The sequence below is a fragment of the Drosophila albomicans genome, chromosome 3 (genome assembly GCF_009650485.2).
Source record: "Drosophila albomicans strain 15112-1751.03 chromosome 3, ASM965048v2, whole genome shotgun sequence".
Classification (NCBI taxonomy): domain Eukaryota; kingdom Metazoa; phylum Arthropoda; class Insecta; order Diptera; family Drosophilidae; genus Drosophila; species Drosophila albomicans.
This window is the reverse complement of record NC_047629.2, coordinates 16,975,650-16,991,653: the sequence shown is the minus strand read 5'-3', so window position 1 is coordinate 16,991,653 and position 16,004 is coordinate 16,975,650. Positions and strand designations below refer to the sequence as shown.

Sequence of the window (16,004 nt, the reverse complement as noted above, 5' to 3'; positions counted from 1 at the left end):
ACGTTAACAGTATTGTAAAGCTTAATAAAAACGATAAATATTTAATCGTTTTGCTAAAAAAAAAAATCAGTTTCAAAATGCTGTGTAAATTCTTACTAAAAATACACATTTTGTCATCAAAAAATTAATTCATATAATTTCGTTACATTAAATATCAAGCGACTTGGGAGCACCTGTTGATATTAAATTTTACAACACAACCCATGTTGCAAGTACTATATGACATTTAGCAACACTGAATTATTATTTATCGATAACAAACAGCATGCTCTTTATTTGTAAACAATTTAATATTTAAGCAGCTGCGGAAAATGCCCATCGAGTGTAAAGCGAAATGTGGCAACCGGGCCACTTTAAAAGTGAGTTAATTCCAATTACTATCAACTACAAATATTAATAAATTCCATATTAAGCGTCCCAAAACTGGTGACGCACTCTGCAAAGATTGCTTCTTTGCTGCATTCGAAGCTGAAATTCATCACACCATCATATCAAGCAATCTATTTCGTCGAGGAGAGAAGGTTGCTGTTGCTGCAAGCGGTGGCAAGGATTCAACAGTGTTGGCACATGTGTAAGTTACGCATTTTAGCTACTGTCAACTGATTAACTAATATATAATAATACAGATTAAAGCTGCTCAACGAAAGACACGATTATGGCCTCGACCTGGTGCTGCTCTCTATTGACGAGGGAATTACGGGATATCGTGACGACAGTTTAGAGACGGTCAAACAAAATAGAGATGATTACAAAATGCCCCTTAAGATTCTTTCCTACGAGGAGCTTTATGGCTGGACAATGGATCGCATTGTGGCCCAAATCGGACGATCTAACAACTGTACGTTCTGTGGCGTATTTCGTCGTCAAGCTTTGGATCGTGGGGCAAAACTGTTGGCTGTCGACAGCATTGCCACCGGCCACAATGCCGACGACATTGCGGAAACGGTGCTAATGAATATTCTGCGCGGCGACACTGCACGATTGCGTCGCTGCACGGACATCAGAACTGGCGGTGGTGAGGATTCAATTTCACGCGTCAAGCCATTGAAATATAGCTATGAGAAGGAAATCGTCATGTACGCACACTATAAGAAATTGGTCTACTTTTCCACCGAATGCGTTTTCGCACCAAATGCGTATCGCGGCCATGCGCGTGCTTTCCTCAAAGATCTGGAGAAGGTGCGCCCCTCGGTTATTATGGACATAATTTACTCGGGAGAACAGCTGCGCTTCAAAGATACGGTTAAGAAGCCTGTGCGTGGCATCTGCGAACGCTGCGGCTTTGTGTCGTCACAACAGCCGTGCAAAGCATGTGTGCTGCTCGAGGGTCTGAATCGCGGGTTACCCAAGCTGGGCATTGGCAAGAAATCAAAGGGTGACCGCATGATAGCTAAACAGAATCAAGAACTTGCGCTCAGGGAGCGTGCAAATCTAGTAAAAAACGATTTTTGATTTAAAAAAGTGTTTTATTGAAGATCTTTTTATCATTTATTCAACGGAACACCTGTAAACAAGAGAATACAAAGCATTAGTACTCTTGATAAAATCGAAACCAATTTGTAATAAATGAAAGCAGTCAGTGCCAAGTTTTTAACCATGGTCCATAACCAGCTAGGCAAGACTCGCTATCTCCAAAAGAATATTGGAGGAGTTTGTCAACGCTTCGCCTTTATATGGCGTCTGTGAATGGTTTATGATTTCATCATATTGTAGAATCGGGAATGTTGAGAAATGTGAACACTAACCTAATTCTAGGCATTATTTCCGACACAGTCGAGTGAGGAAACCCAAAATGGCGGCCAAGGAAATGAAATGTCACACGATGAACATTTTTAACCTACAAAAAAGGAAAAACCTTCATTAGAAACCAATAATAAATCATGAGAGTTTGCTGTTATAATAGCAACTTCAGTAAATTAATTACAATTGAAATGAATCACAGCGGTTCATATGAGGTGTCAGAAATGTAAAATATCATCAGATAAAAGCACTCCAAAATTAAAATAAATATATAAAATCTCACCTCTTTTTGTTGCCATCATCAATCAAATCCATTGAAGCATTTGTTTCATTCTCTGCAAAACAAAACAGTTTATTAGTAAAATAATAAATGTTGAAAGCACTTCGAAGCTTTGAAATGTTTTAATGTCGACTTCACAAAAAAAATATGCACCGCAAATTTCTGGCAAGACAAATTTGGGTTATGCTTGGGCGAAGAACATTGTTCTGCGAACAAATAAAAAGCACTAGCTAAAGTGGAGATTTTCTTTACACCAGCGACTCGTGTTCGCAAATGAAAATTTAACTAATAAGTTTTAATTTACACTTACACAATTTTCAATTTTTTTAACACGCCTGTTAAAACAAGCCAATTTGTTGGTATTTCACCTAAAAACAGAAAACAATATAATTTAATGCATGAATCAAATTTGTAGGTTTATAGTTGTCTAGAACAAAACACAGTCCCAAAAACCACGTGACTAGAATGTAAATTATAGCCGGTTAAAGGGAATGCTGTCTTGCACTATGATTTGATCTTGCAACATTAAGTTCTGCAAATAGGCAGATCATACACTAATCACAGTTATATGTGCTGCAATCACAATTTACAATTTACTTAATTTTTACTTTAACTTTACCAGATACTTACATTTTTAAATCTTCATAGCACGTATCGCGCTTTCTGCAGTCAGAAATAAAGTGGCGGAATCAAGTGAAGCTAGCTGTGCTTCTTGCATCGATTACTCCATCTTAAACTGATGAACAGATTGCAACTCTGCAAAGAAATCGAATATAATAGAAGCCTGGCCAGTATTCATGAAACTGTGCGGAGCAAACAATAAATAAATAATTAAGAATAATTAAATTATTTTTAAATATAAATTAATTTAAATTCTTTATTTGCACATTGTAATTATCTTTATCCAATTAATGGATTTTCTGTATTTTCGAATGTTTTACACTCCGCTAAATGGTATATTTTAGATATCTTATGGCCACACCACGACAAATAAAATAGCTTAAAGAAACCGCTTTTTCTCTCAGCTGATATTGCATTTGCTAACTGTAAATCCGCGCTGCTTGCATTGTTAAATTTACTGAATGTGTTACAATGACTTCGTTCAACACTGCTGCTGTGTCTATGAATTTAGGTAAAAGTAAATTAATGAAAAAACATAGTTATTTGTATATAATGCATTTATTTAACAGATGAATATTACGATCATTTTGTGGTTCCCAAGCCGGAAATTCCCAAAATCTATCCGGGCTGTTCTGGGCAAACAAAAAAACGACAGGCAGCTCATTTGCAATCCTATAAGGATAATGACGCAGCAAACGATGAAGACGATGGTGATGACGACGAATTGGAATTAGAGCAGACCACATCGATCGATGATGAGTTTGATTCGTCAATTCAGGACTCGACTAATAATCAAATTGACTACGAGACCAATGAATTTAATCAATTATACGAAGACGACAATAGCCAAAAGAATACTGAGCAAAGTACCACTCCAGCAACGTCTGAAGCATCTGTTGGATCTGGTCAGCAGCGAGGCCAAGCCACCAATAATATGAATAGACCGCCTGGTGCGGCTTCTATAGATCTCAACGAAACAGATGGAGGCGGAAATCTTCGTGCTAAACAACGAAAAAGTAAACGGTTTGTGCCTTTTAACAATAATAATCGCAACAGGATTCCTGTTCAACAGCGATTGGGAACCAAAAATCATCGCGAACAGTTCCTAATGCGCAACGGATCGAATGCATTATTCAACAATCACAATATTGACAATTACAATGGAGGCCTTTCAAATGCATTTAACCATAACAACAACTATAATAATAATAATGCCAACTTTAACATAAATAGTGGCAATTATGATAATAATAACAATGCGAACTATAATCCAAACATGTTCAATAGCAACATGAATAATTCAAACTATAATAATGGATATAATCCGCAACAACAGATATCCATTAATTCGAGCAATGATTTGCAACATTCACTACAAGCTTCTAGAGAGATGCCAAATTTGGTGCGTTCAAATTCAAACTATAATAATGGATATAATCCGCAACAACAGATATCAATTAATTCGAGCAATGCATTTCAGAATTCACTGCAAACTACTAGAGAGATGCCAAATTTGGTGCGTTTCAACCCTGTTAATGATAATCCGTTTTATAGTTCATTGATTATTGAACGCAACTTTGAAAATTCGAATTTGTTGAATTCGTTGATGAATCCAGCCAATCAAATTTCCAATAATAATATGCAAAATCGCTTGGGCCCTCAATATCAAGCTCGCACAGCGAATGATTTTGCTTTGGGTAATATTCGTGAGCAAACAAATGGCAATACCCAAACCAGATTCGTACCTAATAATTCTTTGCGCTTAGCCGACTTGGTGAATATGGACAGAAACACCTTTGCAAACATGACAGTGGCCAAAAATGCAATCATGTTGCTAAGGACAACGGAACAACATTCAGCAGACAAGCTCATTAATAAAGGTAATTGTTGTTTTGATTTTATTTTAAAATTTTGATTTACCTAAATATAATAATTCCCATTTGGTTAAACAGATAAATAATGGATCATCAAGATGATGGCGTTAACAAAAATTCGAAAAGGGCCAACTATTATTAACTTTAAGTTATAACGATCAAAATGTTTCTTTTAGCAGATATGGCCACACTTAAGCCATGTGAATAATCGTAGAATAAGAAGCAGCAGCAATTGCCGGTTCAATCGCTGTGAACAGCAGCACACATACACTGAAAACTGTGGAGAGAAGTATTTGTGTTTTTGTTTTAATTTTTATTATTTTTGGCTGATAAGAAAAGGCCGTGCCGCTTATCAGCAATGCACAACAAGAAAGAACGAACACTGACAGAAAGAGAAAGATAGATGGATGTGGTGAAGCGAAAGCGAACAAAAATAGAAACAAACGACGATAAATGACGACTAAAAGCAAACTTTTTCGTACCCGAGAATTAAATGTGACGGCGAAACCTAAAATACGAAATAACAATCAATCAGTTAATCTAATTAAGCCTAAGAACGTGGACGTTATATTACCAAACAAAAATATGTTTAATGCCAACGGATAATATTTGCAGTTTTGTGTGTTGTGGTGTGGATAAATTGATAGCAGTCTAATCAACAATTTAAATGTACATTTAATTCGAATGTATGAAACCAAAACAAACAAAACATAAGAAAATCAAAACATATGTATAAATTTATTTCCTTTTCATAAAATTATAATAATTTGAATTTATATACGAATTTTAAGAATTTCAATAAAGAACTTATCAAATACGTGAAAACCAAAATATATACATAATTGTTGCTCAGCATGTTGAAAACGAAGCAATTGCTAAAACAAATTGCCAAAGGTAAGAAAGAAAAGATTACATTGCATTTGTATGGTATTTTTGATCATTTTTATAGAGCGCAATTTCATTTTTGGGGCAATCGCCTCTGAAGTGCTTTTCTGTTGTTTACTTTCTCGTCATCTTTGTGTTTGCGATTTCCGTTTTTTGTTATCAGCTTTGCCATGTGAAGCACATGTAAGATTGTGTTGGCTTTGCTAAGCATTCGTTATTGTCAGGAATTGTCAGTTGCATTATTAATTCATTCTCAATTCAACAGAATATTCCAACTTTGCACCCGCGAATTTCGAGCTAAAGCGTGCGCTGGTCGTCACGAAACTCTCGCGTTATGAGGTCGAGCAACTGCGTCATCCGCAACTGTCGCGGGAACAATTGGATCAGAAGCTGCGCGATCGGGGCACCGACGTTGAAATGCTGCTCTATTTGCACAATCTCCACAAGGACTTTGAGCGTCGCATTGTGCAGAGCTTTGAGAATGTGGGATGCGAGGTTAAAATGTCCAGCAGGTGAGTGAATTGACGCAATTGTTTTGATGCCTTTGTTTGCAATCCTGGCCTTGCTATATTGATGATCTTGATATTGATTACAATTGTATACTATTTCTAACGTCTGTTTGTTTTGTCTGTTGGCTTTATTGTGTCTATGTCCTCTGGTGTATTGTCATCGTCGTTAAATGTCAACATCCTGATTTCTCCCTCCTCCATTCACTACTCACCTTGTGCCCCGTCCGCTGTTGGACTTTAATAAACAAGCAGACTTGAATTTAGAAGCTCTCTGAGCAAGGATGTCATGAGCTGGGCAGATGTCATCGTGCCTGTTGGTGGCGATGGCACCTTTCTGCTCTCGGCCAATCGGGCCAGTCCATTGTTTGCGCTCAGTCAGCAGAAGACGCCAATAGTGGGATTCAATTCGGACCCCAAGCACTCAGAGGGTCGCCTCATGTTGCCCAAACAGTACTCTGAGAATCCCGCCGAGGCGGTCGAGCGCATCAAGAACGTGAGTGTACTATATAATAGTATAAATAGTGCAAATTAATAATATTAAATAACTTTTTTAGGGTGACTTCAAGTGGATACATCGCTCGCGCATTCGCACCACGCTCCTGGGCAGCAATGGCACAATTCCTGAGTCAACGGATTTGTTTCGCCACACGGCTGTCAAAATGGAACAGGTGACAACATCGCCGGAACTGCTCGATAAGCAAATGTCTGCCAAATACAAGGCCAAAATGAAACGAGTGCTTCCCTATCTGGCACTCAACGAGGTAAGCTGCTTAGAAATAAGCTAACCAAGACGAATCAAAGCAGTTTAAATCATCATCCACAACAGGTTTTTATTGGGGAAAATCTGTCGGCGCGAGTGTCACATTTGCAGCTGGTGCTGAACCATCAGGATGTGGTTAACAAAACAAAGTGCTCTGGTTTGTGCGTGAGCACTGGAACAGGATCCACATCGTGGCACACAAGCATCAATCGCATCACCAGCTGTGATGTTGGTGATCTATTGCGATCGTTGCCCAATGCAAATTCGCCGGATATGGTCGAAATGCTGGAGAATGTGGATAGTATTGCGCATGGTTATAATCAAGGATTGCTCTTTGCTCCTGATGATCCGCGTATCTGCTACTCGATTCGCGAACAAATCTGTGTTGGTGTCTGGCCATCTCCGAAAACGTTCAAATCGCGCGATTTCGTGCAGAGCGTATTCATCGAGTCGCATTGCATTGATGCCAGTAAGTGACATCGTCAGATCTTCAATAGAACTTGTCAAATTAAGTTTTTAACCTATATTCACAGATCTAGTGATTGATGGCAGCATTTCGTACCCGTTTAACGATGGTGCCAAAGTGCTGCTGGAAACCTATCCCGAGGATGCGCTGCTAACAATTAATTTAGACTGAAACTTGGAACATGAAGTACGCAAAGTGCCTGCTCTTAATCCCAAAGGCTGCATTTCGATTAAGCATTGTCGGAACATTTGAAATTACATACAAAACATATTTAATGTTGCGTTCTTTCGCAACTCTGCTTAGTAGTGTAAGCTCGAAAGTTATTTTGTTATAATAAAGTATACATATACACAATTTATTTAAACCATTTTATCTCTTTACTTTCGCCTTGCGCTTCGCATTCGCAGTCTGCTTTACTTTTGATGTCGATGTCGTCTTGGCTGGTGCTTTTGCTTTAAACTGTTTTGTTAGCGTTTTCGATTTGCTGCCGTCAGCTTCTGTTTCCTTTGTCGAACGCTTTTTGAACTTCTTTTCAAAGCGCGCACTATCCACAGACTTAAAACGCTCATCCAATAACATTGTCTTGGTTTCCTCACTGGCTGCGGACTCAGCTTGCTGTTGTTTACGCTTGCGTCGTATTTCCCGCAGTTTATCCTTTTGTTTCTTGCGATAGCTGTCAAAAGTATTGAAGTTGTATTTAATATGTTTTCAGTCATCATTTAAGTCACTTACAGTGCCTCCATTTGGTCAGGATCCTTGCCCTCCATTATCCACGTTTTACGTCTGTAGTTTTGAGCACGCTCATCAAAATCGTTGTTATCCAGCTGCATCTCCGACTCGCGTCTTGTGACATTCACTTGCATGAATATGCGCTCCACCATGCGCTCTGAATTGCATAATTGATAGAATATGAATTATACTCTCTTTACCAACATTCTTCACACTTACGATCAATGGGATGTTCAGTTAGCTTTGTATTGATCTCGGCCTCGATTGCAGCCAGCAATTCCATATCACGGGGAAACCGGAATATCGATATGGCCAATCCATTGCGTCCGGCTCGTGCAGTGCGTCCCACTCGATGTATATATTCCTTTGGGGTGCGTGGCAGCATATGGTTGATCACCAGCTGCACACTAGGTATGTCAAGACCGCGTGCGGCGACATCTGTGGCTATTAGGGTGCGCACTTGATTCGATTTGAAGCGACTCAAAGCTGCGACACGTTCCTTTTGCCGCATGAAACCATGCAAGCAAACATTCTCAATCTCCATGCTGGCCAAGGTCATAGACAACAGTTGACAGTACCTAAAGAAGTAATGATAAAGAAGTAAGTAATCTATAATGCATGGATGTCTCAACTTACTTCTTTGTGTTTGTAAAAATCATAACATTTGCGTGTTCATGTTGTTCGCGATATTTGCGTAGAGATTCAATGAGCACCATATCGCGATCATAATCAGCGCACAGCAAATAACGTTGATCGAGCGTCTCCACGGTGGCCACATCCGAATCCTGGGACCATTCTAAGCACTACATTAAAAACATATTTAAAATGAATCCGATTTTTTATGTGAATTTGTTTACTTACATCCTTGGCTATGGGAAATATGCTAGACTCTTTGATAAAGTCCTTCATGGTGGCCGAGAAGAACAAGTTCTGACGTGTCTTTGGGAGGCAACTTTCGATGATGGCCAAGCTCTCATCAAAATCACCATTCAGCATGCGATCCGCTTCATCCACCACGAGATACTTCAAGTTATCAAATGAAAACGTAGTGCAGCCAGTCAGATGATCTGCCAAGCGACCTGGCATCGCCACAACAATGTGTGGTCGTTGCATCAGCTTCTGGCTCTCGATCATCTGATCGGTGCCGCCAGAGACAACGCAAACTCGGACACCCATTGGTTGACCAGCCACCAGAAACTGCTCGGATATTTGATACGCCAGTTCATGTGTGGGCGTTAGCACTAAGGCAAAATGACTGACAGGCTCTTCGCTTAGTTTCTCCAAAATGGGTAAGGCAAACGCAAACGTTTTGCCAGATCCAGTCTTTGCTGCTCCAATGCAATCCTTGCCATCTAAAATCGCTGGTATGCAATTTTCTTGTATGGGTGTAGCTCCCTTGAGGCCTGTAATTCGTAATTCGTTTCAATAACATAATGGTTGTTGCACCAAATAATATTCGACTCACCTAGTCGCAGCAGCTGCTTGGCTAGCCAAGGACGCAAGCCAACTTTTATGAAGGGATTCGGTTCCTTTCTCTGCATTCTCCGAGCTCAACCAGAACATAAACACAACGTGCACAAAACCAGTGTGACCGCAGGTTGAAGAAATGTATCAATAAACTAGTATTTGTGCAAATTCTAAAAATCGGTATATTTTTATGACAAAGTAACGGAAAATAGCCAATAGTATGTGGATTATCTGTTAGTAAATAAATGGAAAAACAAACATCAAACCAAAACCATAGTTAACAAACAAAGATTATTATAAAATATTTGTTTAAGTAAAGCCGCGACACACTACTGTATATACAATAATTCATTTAAAATTGTCAGAATCGTTTCTTAGCTCTCAGACTTTGTCCGCGAAAAATAACAAATGCTTGGCTTTTGCCATTCAAATTGAAGCATATTTAAATTAACAATATTTGTATTTACTTTGTATTTTCAGTTGAAAGTCACTGACCTATACCAAATTGGTATTACCAATGCACTACTAAATGGTATTTAGTAAATACACAACATAGCAGCCAAATTCGTTCTCATCTACCAGTCGGTATATTTTGAAGACGTAAAATAGGACATTCTTCAACTCAAGTTGTGGTAACGAATATAACACAAACACTCATCGGCTATTTTGTGATCTTGTGTGCATAGTAGAGTAATTGTTTCTGGTGAAATAGAACTTGCAAATAAAAAGGGCGGAGCTTAGCCAAATTGCAATTAGTAAAAACACAAGGCGCAAGTACAAACAACATGTCTGTGGTGTCAGAACCCGAAACAGAAGCTGAGTCACTCAATGTTTTGTGCGCAATTTGTAACGAATTTTACAATGCAAACGATATAATATATTCTACAAGTTCGTGTGGCCATATTTTCCATCTGGGCTGTCTGAATCGTTGGCTAAGACGCTCTACTACCTGTCCACAATGTCGAGCCGTTTGTCACCGCCAACGTATACATCGCATTTACTTGAATTTCGCTGCGCGCTCTCATAATGACGATAATGATGTGGAACGTTTGCCAATTCAATGGGTGCCCATCGATTTAAGTGATCCTTCTGTTGCGATTGAGCTCGACGGTGCTATTCAAAGTGGATCCACACCACAGGGATACGATACGTACGTGGCTCGTGCATATTATCAGGAAGATCTTTTGCCGGGTGGCTATGTTCCCCAAGCGCGAGCTGTCTTTGCATCGCATGGTTGTCATGCTCGTCAACTCAATTCTATAGTGGACCTGTTGATACTCACGGATTGCGAATATAAATGGGAGACGTCACAAAATGGTCAGGTTCCAACGAATGCCCTTGTGGCGGGTTACTCGGAGTTGGGTGAAGTCTTGTACACCGGTCGTGGCGTTCATCAGGGCCATACAATCTTGGGCAAAGTGCATCCATCGCATCGTGTGCTCTACATGCCTTACAATGACCAGGAAGTAAGTGCTCGCACTTATGAAGTGTTGGTGGTCATACCCAAGGAACAGGCCGAACGCTAGACTTACACTCTGAATCTGAATATCATCAAAGCATGATTACTATTTTTATAATATTACCACTTAGCTTTAAAAACATATATGTACAATTTCAAATTTGAAATCAAAGTCTTGAAAATTTGTTGTTTATTAAAGTTGTTAGTGTTATGTACTTAAATATGTTGGCCAACATATTCATGTATACATATATTAACATATATACATATATGTATATATATATATTTATATCAACTATGTTTTAAACGCTTGTTATACTTAAAATACTAGTACTATGCAATCTATATGTGTTGTATGTGTTCCAAGTTTAATATTTTCAATTCACTTTCTGGCTTCTTGTTGTTTCAACAAATCTGTTAATTATTTAAAATAACTCACTTTCTTTTATGTTAAGCTATGCACGTGACTTTGTATGTATATATATCTTGATGTATATTTTATCTTAATAAACCTTTTGAATCTGAATTGTAACATGACATTTAGATATATGTATATGTATGTATATATTTAGCTAAAATACAACTTGCGCTATGAGCATATGTAACATTTAAACAACAAAATTTTCTTCATACACTTCTAATAGAAATAGGATTTTTGTTTCATGATTTTATGACTCTCGTTTTGTACTTAGTTGCTAACAAGAAATGTATATAACATGCTGGTGTATATTTATGTATGTATGAACCTATGTATATATATGTATGTATATGTATATGTGGGGTACGGGTTGGTTGATCTGTCGTGATTACAATAGATATTTACAATTGTTTTATGGTCACATAGCAGGGGCATCTTTTTCATTTTACTATTTATATTTGTGTATTTGTTGTGGATGTATGGTTTAACTTGAGCCTGGCTAGTTTTGTGATTAGTTCTATTTATTTGAGGCGGGACTTGGAGATTAGACGATTAATGGCCACGAGATAAGGTCAACATTTGAGCTCAATTTTAGATTACAAACAGGTCTCTATATAGTGGTGAAGTACACACAACGAACGGCACAACTATTATCTATCTATCAATTGAAAATTAGCTTAAAATTCAAAATATAAAAAAAATCAAAAATATGCTAAACCCAGCATGCAAAAAATTACAAAGTTTTAGTGGGAGCAAAAATTGTTACAGGAGAAGGAGGAGGGAGTAGGCAGATAGAAATGTTACAAACAAAATCTCGTTGCAGACTTTTCAACTATAAAATTACTTTACAAAAATGATACTCGTGCTTATTGTAATCACTCCATTAATTTGTAGATGCTTCTGCTGCTGCCGTTTGTGCTGCAACGATGCTCTCTTGCTCTTTTGCAGCGCGCGCTTCGTTCTCATTTCTTCGCCGACAGATAGTTCATGTATTTTGTGGTTTGTTGTGCATTGCGCACCAATTCGCTGTCGTCCTTGCCAGCTTCATGCCAGTTGTTGTCAGAGCTTTGACGCTGCTGTTGTGAGTTTTGGTGTCCTTCTTGATGCTCTTCCGGCTGATGGATATTCGGCTGTGAGCGACGTGTAAAGTTACGATGGCGCTGCGGTTGATGTTGATGCTGATTTTGTGTGTGTCGTGACGGAGGCGGCTGTCGTCGATCAAACGTGCTCGAGGCCTCACTGGCCAGGCTGCTCTGACTGCTGTAACGCGGAAAGCTGCGCGGTCCACTGGACCCTCCTCCACCTCCACCTCCTTGACTGCCAGCACCACGCGTTGGACTTTGTGTGTAGCGATAGTTCGATTTGCGGCCACCTTCCTCCATTTGGGATTTGGGTGGACGGGGTAGCGTGCGTGCACGCGATGAACTGCGACTGTTTGACTCTGGTCCATTTGAATTAAACGCACAATTCTCATCCTGATATGCATTGTTGATAGCCGTATTGGATCGACGCCAGGTCTCGCTGTGTATTTTCTGATGGTCCTTGTGTTGCTGTTGGCTATGCTGCTGTTGCTGCTGTTGTTGCTGTTGCTGCTGTTGTTGCTTCTGGAAGCGTGGTGGCTTGTCGTACGTGTTACGATTGTGATTGTTGTATCGTCCACCACGTTTGTAGTTGTTGCCTCGCTCATAGTTGCTTATGTACGAGCGTTCACTGCGATCATCGCGCTGGTCCCAATTTGAGTTAACAATGCTATTGTAATTGGCGCCACCGCCAAGATTGCGTTCGTAACGCTCCTGCGAGTGCTTCCTGCGATCGTGTATGCTATAGAGCCGCAGATTACCGCCATTATCGCTGCGCACACTTTGATGATCATCATCGCAACTGATGCTATAGCGGCGCTGCTGATCGTGACGTGAGCGTCCATTTTGCTCATCATTATTCCGATTGAAGCGTGTCTTCCGCCAGCTGGGCAATGGCTTCGTCTCGTCACGATCCTCGCTGCTAGCCATGGATGGATACTGATCGGAGCCAACACTGCTGCAAAGAATATCGAGCTGATTTACACTTACATTCTCACATTGGCATTCACTACATTACTTACTCGGCTTGAGGCGCTTGGTTGTGTGATTGTTTCAGGGGTCGCGGCGCATGTCGTGGCTGATATCCTCGTCTGGCCTGACGTCCCACATTGGAAGCATCATTGTTCTGGTATCCAAGTGCTGGGTTCTCATTGCCAAACGGCTGTTGCTCATCGCCATATCCAATGTCACAGAGGGAATCCTCGCAGACCTGTTCACTCCATTTCTTTGGCTTTTCCTGCGCCGAAGTGTTCGCACTGCTGCCGTTCTCCTCCTCACTGTACGAGGCAGACTCATGTTGTCTGTTGTAGGAATCCGTGGCCTGTGACTGCGGCACTTCCTCACCACTGGTGTTATTGTTGTTGAAGCTTTCATCCTCGTCGTCATCCACAACCAGATAATCTGTGTACATGGCCTCCAAATCATTGCCCACATGCTTGAAGTGACTGTAGAACAGGTCGAGTACCATCAAAAGCATCGCTTTGACCTTGGCAGTCAATGCCGGTTGCATGATCAGATGCCGCCTAACATGGTACAGCAACTGATCGATATCCGCCTTGTGACGCGTTCGCATTATTTCTCCGTTCAACGTGATTTGCGACAGGACCAAGCGTGCTAGCCGAGTGCTCATCACCACCGAAATGTCATTGATTTCGCGAGTTAGCAAATTGAGCAGAGAATCCCCCAGAATAGTTATCGGCGCATTATCGGCCAGCCGCACACGATGATAATACTCGCCCAACAGTGTTATCGAGTTGTACAATCGATTCTTATCGTGCTGTCGATACGCATCCGCATTGATAAAGTTTGTCTCCAGGATTTTCAGCATGGCACTGCGAACCTTTGTTTCCTTCATCGCCAAGGCGTCAAAGTTGCGTGACGAAAACAAGAGAGCGAATTTAAGTGCAGTCTCAGCGTCGCTTAAAGCTTTGTTGTTCATGTAGTCCATCGATTCGCTGTAAATAAAGGTCATAAACAATTAGCAAAAAACAATAATAAGAAGTGTTTTTGTTTGTGTACAACGAAAAAGCTATGCGAATTCTAACCGGTTCATTAACGATTCAGAATGCGTTCCAGCCCTGATTATGTTAAAGGAAGATCAGCTTTCTTTTTTACGGGAATGCTGACTCACTTTATTTACATATTGAAACGCCAATAAAAGACAACAATTCAATTGCAAACAAATATGTATATATGTCCATAGATAGCTTTGTTACTAGCAGAAAATTCCTCTAAAATAAACTAATTGCAAACAACTAATTTCTATTCGAACTGAAAAATACGAGCATTGTTGATAAGCTGCATAAACTTTTGTTTGCACTGCTCAAGCTTAAATAAATAATAATAATATGTATGCTACACATTCATACACAACACACACACATATGTATATACACTTGTACAACGACAACGTGCATCAGAATATTTTTTATCCAACTGGCGGGAAAATGACATATTTCTATTCGTTCTCTCTTTGGCGCTTTTTCTCTCTCTCTCTCTCTCTCTGTCTGTGTTGATCTACCAAACTCTCAATTCTGCTTTTGCTCTGCGAAGTGAATTTACATGGATGAAAATTGTGAATTGCGACACCGTTTATAAAAGGTTGTAAATTTTTTTTATATACAAAGCGTTCTGACGTACGTGCAACTTACAGATATACGTACGTACTTACGTGAGAGTGTGTGTGTGAAGACGTTAATAGATATGTATATGTGTATGTATGCATGTTTTTACGGAAATAAACGTACATACTAGCATACACTACTCTACATACTTATATTTTTATGTATTAATCATCAATGGACGACGCCAAGCAGACACACACACTTACGGTTATATATGTATCTATGTTTACAAATATACATACCATAGCATCGATTCGTCGCGCACAATGTTGCAGAAATCGGTCTCGATAGCCTTTATTTTGTTGTTTAACACGATGCCATCGTCCTGCAGGTTGAGACCACGCATCATTGTGATAATGTGATCGTATGGACAACCACCTGTTGGTATCATATAATTGCTTGCGGCGCCCGTATTCAGCATGTTGCAGACTTCACGCAACGTTTGCACCTCGCTGCCAACGACAACGACGCCACCGTTGTTATTGTTATTGTTGTTGCTGCCGCTGCTATTGCCGCTGTCTGCACTAACACTGTTGTAATTATTGTAAGTGTAGGCGGCGGTGTTGTTGTTACTGTTGTGATTACTGCTAATCATGTTTGTATTAGCCATTTCCTTAATATTATTGCTGTTCTTGCTCTTGTTGTTATTGTTTTTATGTATTTCTTTAGTTGATTCTTGTTGTTTTGCGTTTTTCCCACTGCTGTTGTTGTTCTCTGCTCTATTTCTGCCTGCGCCAAGCGAGCCAACTTCGCTGTCTCCGTCTGTGTTTGTGCTGCTGTGGTTGGTGTTGGACGACTACCCAACAACAACAACTCAACTTATTATTTTGCGCAAAAAATAAGCGTTGACAAAACAAAGGTGTCGAAATGCGCATAAATTTTCACCTTTCCTTTACTGCGCGCAGCTGCATGGAACTCACCAAAGATTGGATGTTGATTAAATCTTCCCGAGAGTGTTCACTTAAATGCACAAGTCTATTAAAAACTATTTTATTTCATTTATTTTATACCGAAATAATTTATAGTAGAGGTGGAGAAACATCGATGGCACTATCGATGTATCGACGATTTTGAAATTTTCTCCACACCGATT

The 16,004-nt window shown here is 39.7% G+C and overlaps 6 protein-coding genes, 1 long non-coding RNA gene and 1 other non-coding gene across 14 annotated transcripts; 4 read left to right on the top strand and 4 right to left on the bottom strand.

Moving 5' to 3' along the window:
- The first annotated feature begins 222 nt into the window (after positions 1–222).
- LOC117567454 (cytoplasmic tRNA 2-thiolation protein 1) lies at positions 223–1,461 on the top strand. Its single transcript, XM_034247467.2, has 3 exons — positions 223–359; positions 414–571; positions 627–1,461. Exons 1-3 carry the CDS (start codon positions 312–314, stop codon positions 1,450–1,452), a joined length of 1,032 nt encoding a protein of 343 aa, XP_034103358.1. The 5' UTR covers positions 223–311; the 3' UTR covers positions 1,453–1,461.
- LOC117567456 (uncharacterized) lies at positions 1,446–3,080 on the bottom strand. 3 transcript variants are annotated; one of them, XR_007954954.1, is made up of 6 exons: positions 3,003–3,017; positions 2,651–2,776; positions 2,331–2,388; positions 2,024–2,075; positions 1,746–1,837; positions 1,446–1,680 (listed from the first exon to the last, which is right to left on the bottom strand). It is a non-coding gene; the product is annotated as an uncharacterized LOC117567456 (long non-coding RNA). The 3 variants fall into 3 exon arrangements; XR_007954953.1 differs by lacking the exon at positions 3,003–3,017 and adding an exon at positions 3,066–3,080 and having other exon boundaries at positions 1,446–1,837; XR_007954952.1 differs by having other exon boundaries at positions 1,446–1,837.
- LOC117572879 (small nucleolar RNA Me28S-Gm3255) lies at positions 1,905–1,987 on the bottom strand. The gene has a single exon (XR_004572612.1). It is a non-coding gene; the product is annotated as a small nucleolar RNA Me28S-Gm3255 (small nucleolar RNA).
- On the top strand, positions 3,021–4,907 carry LOC117567453 (putative mediator of RNA polymerase II transcription subunit 26). 2 transcript variants are annotated; one of them, XM_034247466.2, is made up of 4 exons: positions 3,023–3,152; positions 3,211–4,043; positions 4,122–4,521; positions 4,594–4,907. In XM_034247466.2, the coding sequence occupies exons 1-4, from the start codon at positions 3,113–3,115 to the stop codon at positions 4,599–4,601; spliced, it is 1,281 nt and encodes a 426-aa protein (XP_034103357.1). In that variant the 5' UTR covers positions 3,023–3,112; the 3' UTR covers positions 4,602–4,907. The 2 variants fall into 2 exon arrangements, with proteins under 2 accessions (XP_034103356.1, XP_034103357.1); XM_034247465.2 differs by having other exon boundaries at positions 3,021–3,152; positions 3,211–4,521.
- Positions 4,908–5,046: 139 nt separating this feature from the next.
- LOC117571853 (NAD kinase 2, mitochondrial) lies at positions 5,047–7,493 on the top strand. 3 transcript variants are annotated; one of them, XM_052004998.1, is made up of 6 exons: positions 5,047–5,409; positions 5,666–5,912; positions 6,177–6,402; positions 6,464–6,670; positions 6,736–7,138; positions 7,203–7,493. In XM_052004998.1, the coding sequence occupies exons 1-6, from the start codon at positions 5,370–5,372 to the stop codon at positions 7,304–7,306; spliced, it is 1,227 nt and encodes a 408-aa protein (XP_051860958.1). In that variant the 5' UTR covers positions 5,047–5,369; the 3' UTR covers positions 7,307–7,493. The 3 variants fall into 3 exon arrangements, with proteins under 3 accessions (XP_051860958.1, XP_051860957.1, XP_034110138.1); XM_052004997.1 differs by having other exon boundaries at positions 6,174–6,402; XM_034254247.2 differs by having other exon boundaries at positions 6,162–6,402.
- Positions 7,485–9,469, bottom strand: LOC117571850 (probable ATP-dependent RNA helicase Dbp45A). Its single transcript, XM_034254244.2, has 6 exons — positions 9,330–9,469; positions 8,726–9,267; positions 8,501–8,667; positions 8,084–8,442; positions 7,868–8,021; positions 7,485–7,808 (listed from the first exon to the last, which is right to left on the bottom strand). The coding sequence occupies exons 1-6, from the start codon at positions 9,403–9,405 to the stop codon at positions 7,505–7,507; spliced, it is 1,602 nt and encodes a 533-aa protein (XP_034110135.1). The 5' UTR covers positions 9,406–9,469; the 3' UTR covers positions 7,485–7,504.
- A 480-nt stretch (positions 9,470–9,949) lies between these two features.
- LOC117571855 (uncharacterized) lies at positions 9,950–11,316 on the top strand. The gene has a single exon (XM_034254250.2). The coding sequence runs from the start codon at positions 10,117–10,119 to the stop codon at positions 10,855–10,857; it is 741 nt and encodes a 246-aa protein (XP_034110141.1). The 5' UTR covers positions 9,950–10,116; the 3' UTR covers positions 10,858–11,316.
- A 21-nt stretch (positions 11,317–11,337) lies between these two features.
- LOC117571849 (myb-like protein AA) lies at positions 11,338–15,945 on the bottom strand. Of its 2 annotated transcripts, none has more exons than XM_034254243.2 (3): positions 15,154–15,945; positions 13,310–14,242; positions 11,338–13,242 (listed from the first exon to the last, which is right to left on the bottom strand). In XM_034254243.2, the coding sequence occupies exons 1-3, from the start codon at positions 15,519–15,521 to the stop codon at positions 12,171–12,173; spliced, it is 2,373 nt and encodes a 790-aa protein (XP_034110134.1). In that variant the 5' UTR covers positions 15,522–15,945; the 3' UTR covers positions 11,338–12,170. The 2 variants fall into 2 exon arrangements, with proteins under 2 accessions (XP_034110134.1, XP_034110131.1); XM_034254240.2 differs by having other exon boundaries at positions 11,338–13,245; positions 15,154–15,894.
- Between the last annotated feature and the right edge of the window lie 59 nt (positions 15,946–16,004).

Bases quoted from the DNA above. Each gene is read 5' to 3' on its own strand.
- LOC117567454 (XM_034247467.2), top strand. From the start codon at position 312: ATGCCCATCGAGTGTAAAGCGAAATGTGGCAACCGGGCCACTTTAAAA. The intron at 360-413 runs GTGAGTTAATTC...TTCCATATTAAG, and splicing joins GCAACCGGGCCACTTTAAAA to CGTCCCAAAACTGGTGACGC. The intron at 572-626 runs GTAAGTTACGCA...ATAATAATACAG, and splicing joins TCAACAGTGTTGGCACATGT to ATTAAAGCTGCTCAACGAAA.
- LOC117567453 (XM_034247465.2), top strand. From the start codon at position 3,113: ATGACTTCGTTCAACACTGCTGCTGTGTCTATGAATTTAG. The intron at 3,153-3,210 runs GTAAAAGTAAAT...TTTATTTAACAG, and splicing joins TGCTGTGTCTATGAATTTAG to ATGAATATTACGATCATTTT.
- LOC117571853 (XM_034254247.2), top strand. From the start codon at position 5,370: ATGTTGAAAACGAAGCAATTGCTAAAACAAATTGCCAAAG. The intron at 6,403-6,463 runs GTGAGTGTACTA...TAACTTTTTTAG, and splicing joins CGGTCGAGCGCATCAAGAAC to GGTGACTTCAAGTGGATACA. The intron at 7,139-7,202 runs GTAAGTGACATC...CTATATTCACAG, and splicing joins GTCGCATTGCATTGATGCCA to ATCTAGTGATTGATGGCAGC.
- LOC117571850 (XM_034254244.2), bottom strand. From the start codon at position 9,405: ATGCAGAGAAAGGAACCGAATCCCTTCATAAAAGTTGGCTTGCGTCCT. The intron at 8,668-8,725 runs GTAAGTAAACAA...TTTTTAATGTAG, and splicing joins TATTTCCCATAGCCAAGGAT to TGCTTAGAATGGTCCCAGGA. The intron at 8,022-8,083 runs GTAAGTGTGAAG...TATGCAATTCAG, and splicing joins AACTGAACATCCCATTGATC to AGCGCATGGTGGAGCGCATA.
- LOC117571855 (XM_034254250.2), top strand. From the start codon at position 10,117: ATGTCTGTGGTGTCAGAACCCGAAACAGAAGCTGAGTCACTCAATGTT.
- LOC117571849 (XM_034254240.2), bottom strand. From the start codon at position 15,521: ATGGCTAATACAAACATGATTAGCAGTAATCACAACAGTAACAACAAC. The intron at 14,243-15,153 runs GTATGTATATTT...CTTTATTTACAG, and splicing joins CGCGACGAATCGATGCTATG to CGAATCGATGGACTACATGA. The intron at 13,246-13,309 runs GTAAGTAATGTA...TATTCTTTGCAG, and splicing joins AACCAAGCGCCTCAAGCCGA to CAGTGTTGGCTCCGATCAGT.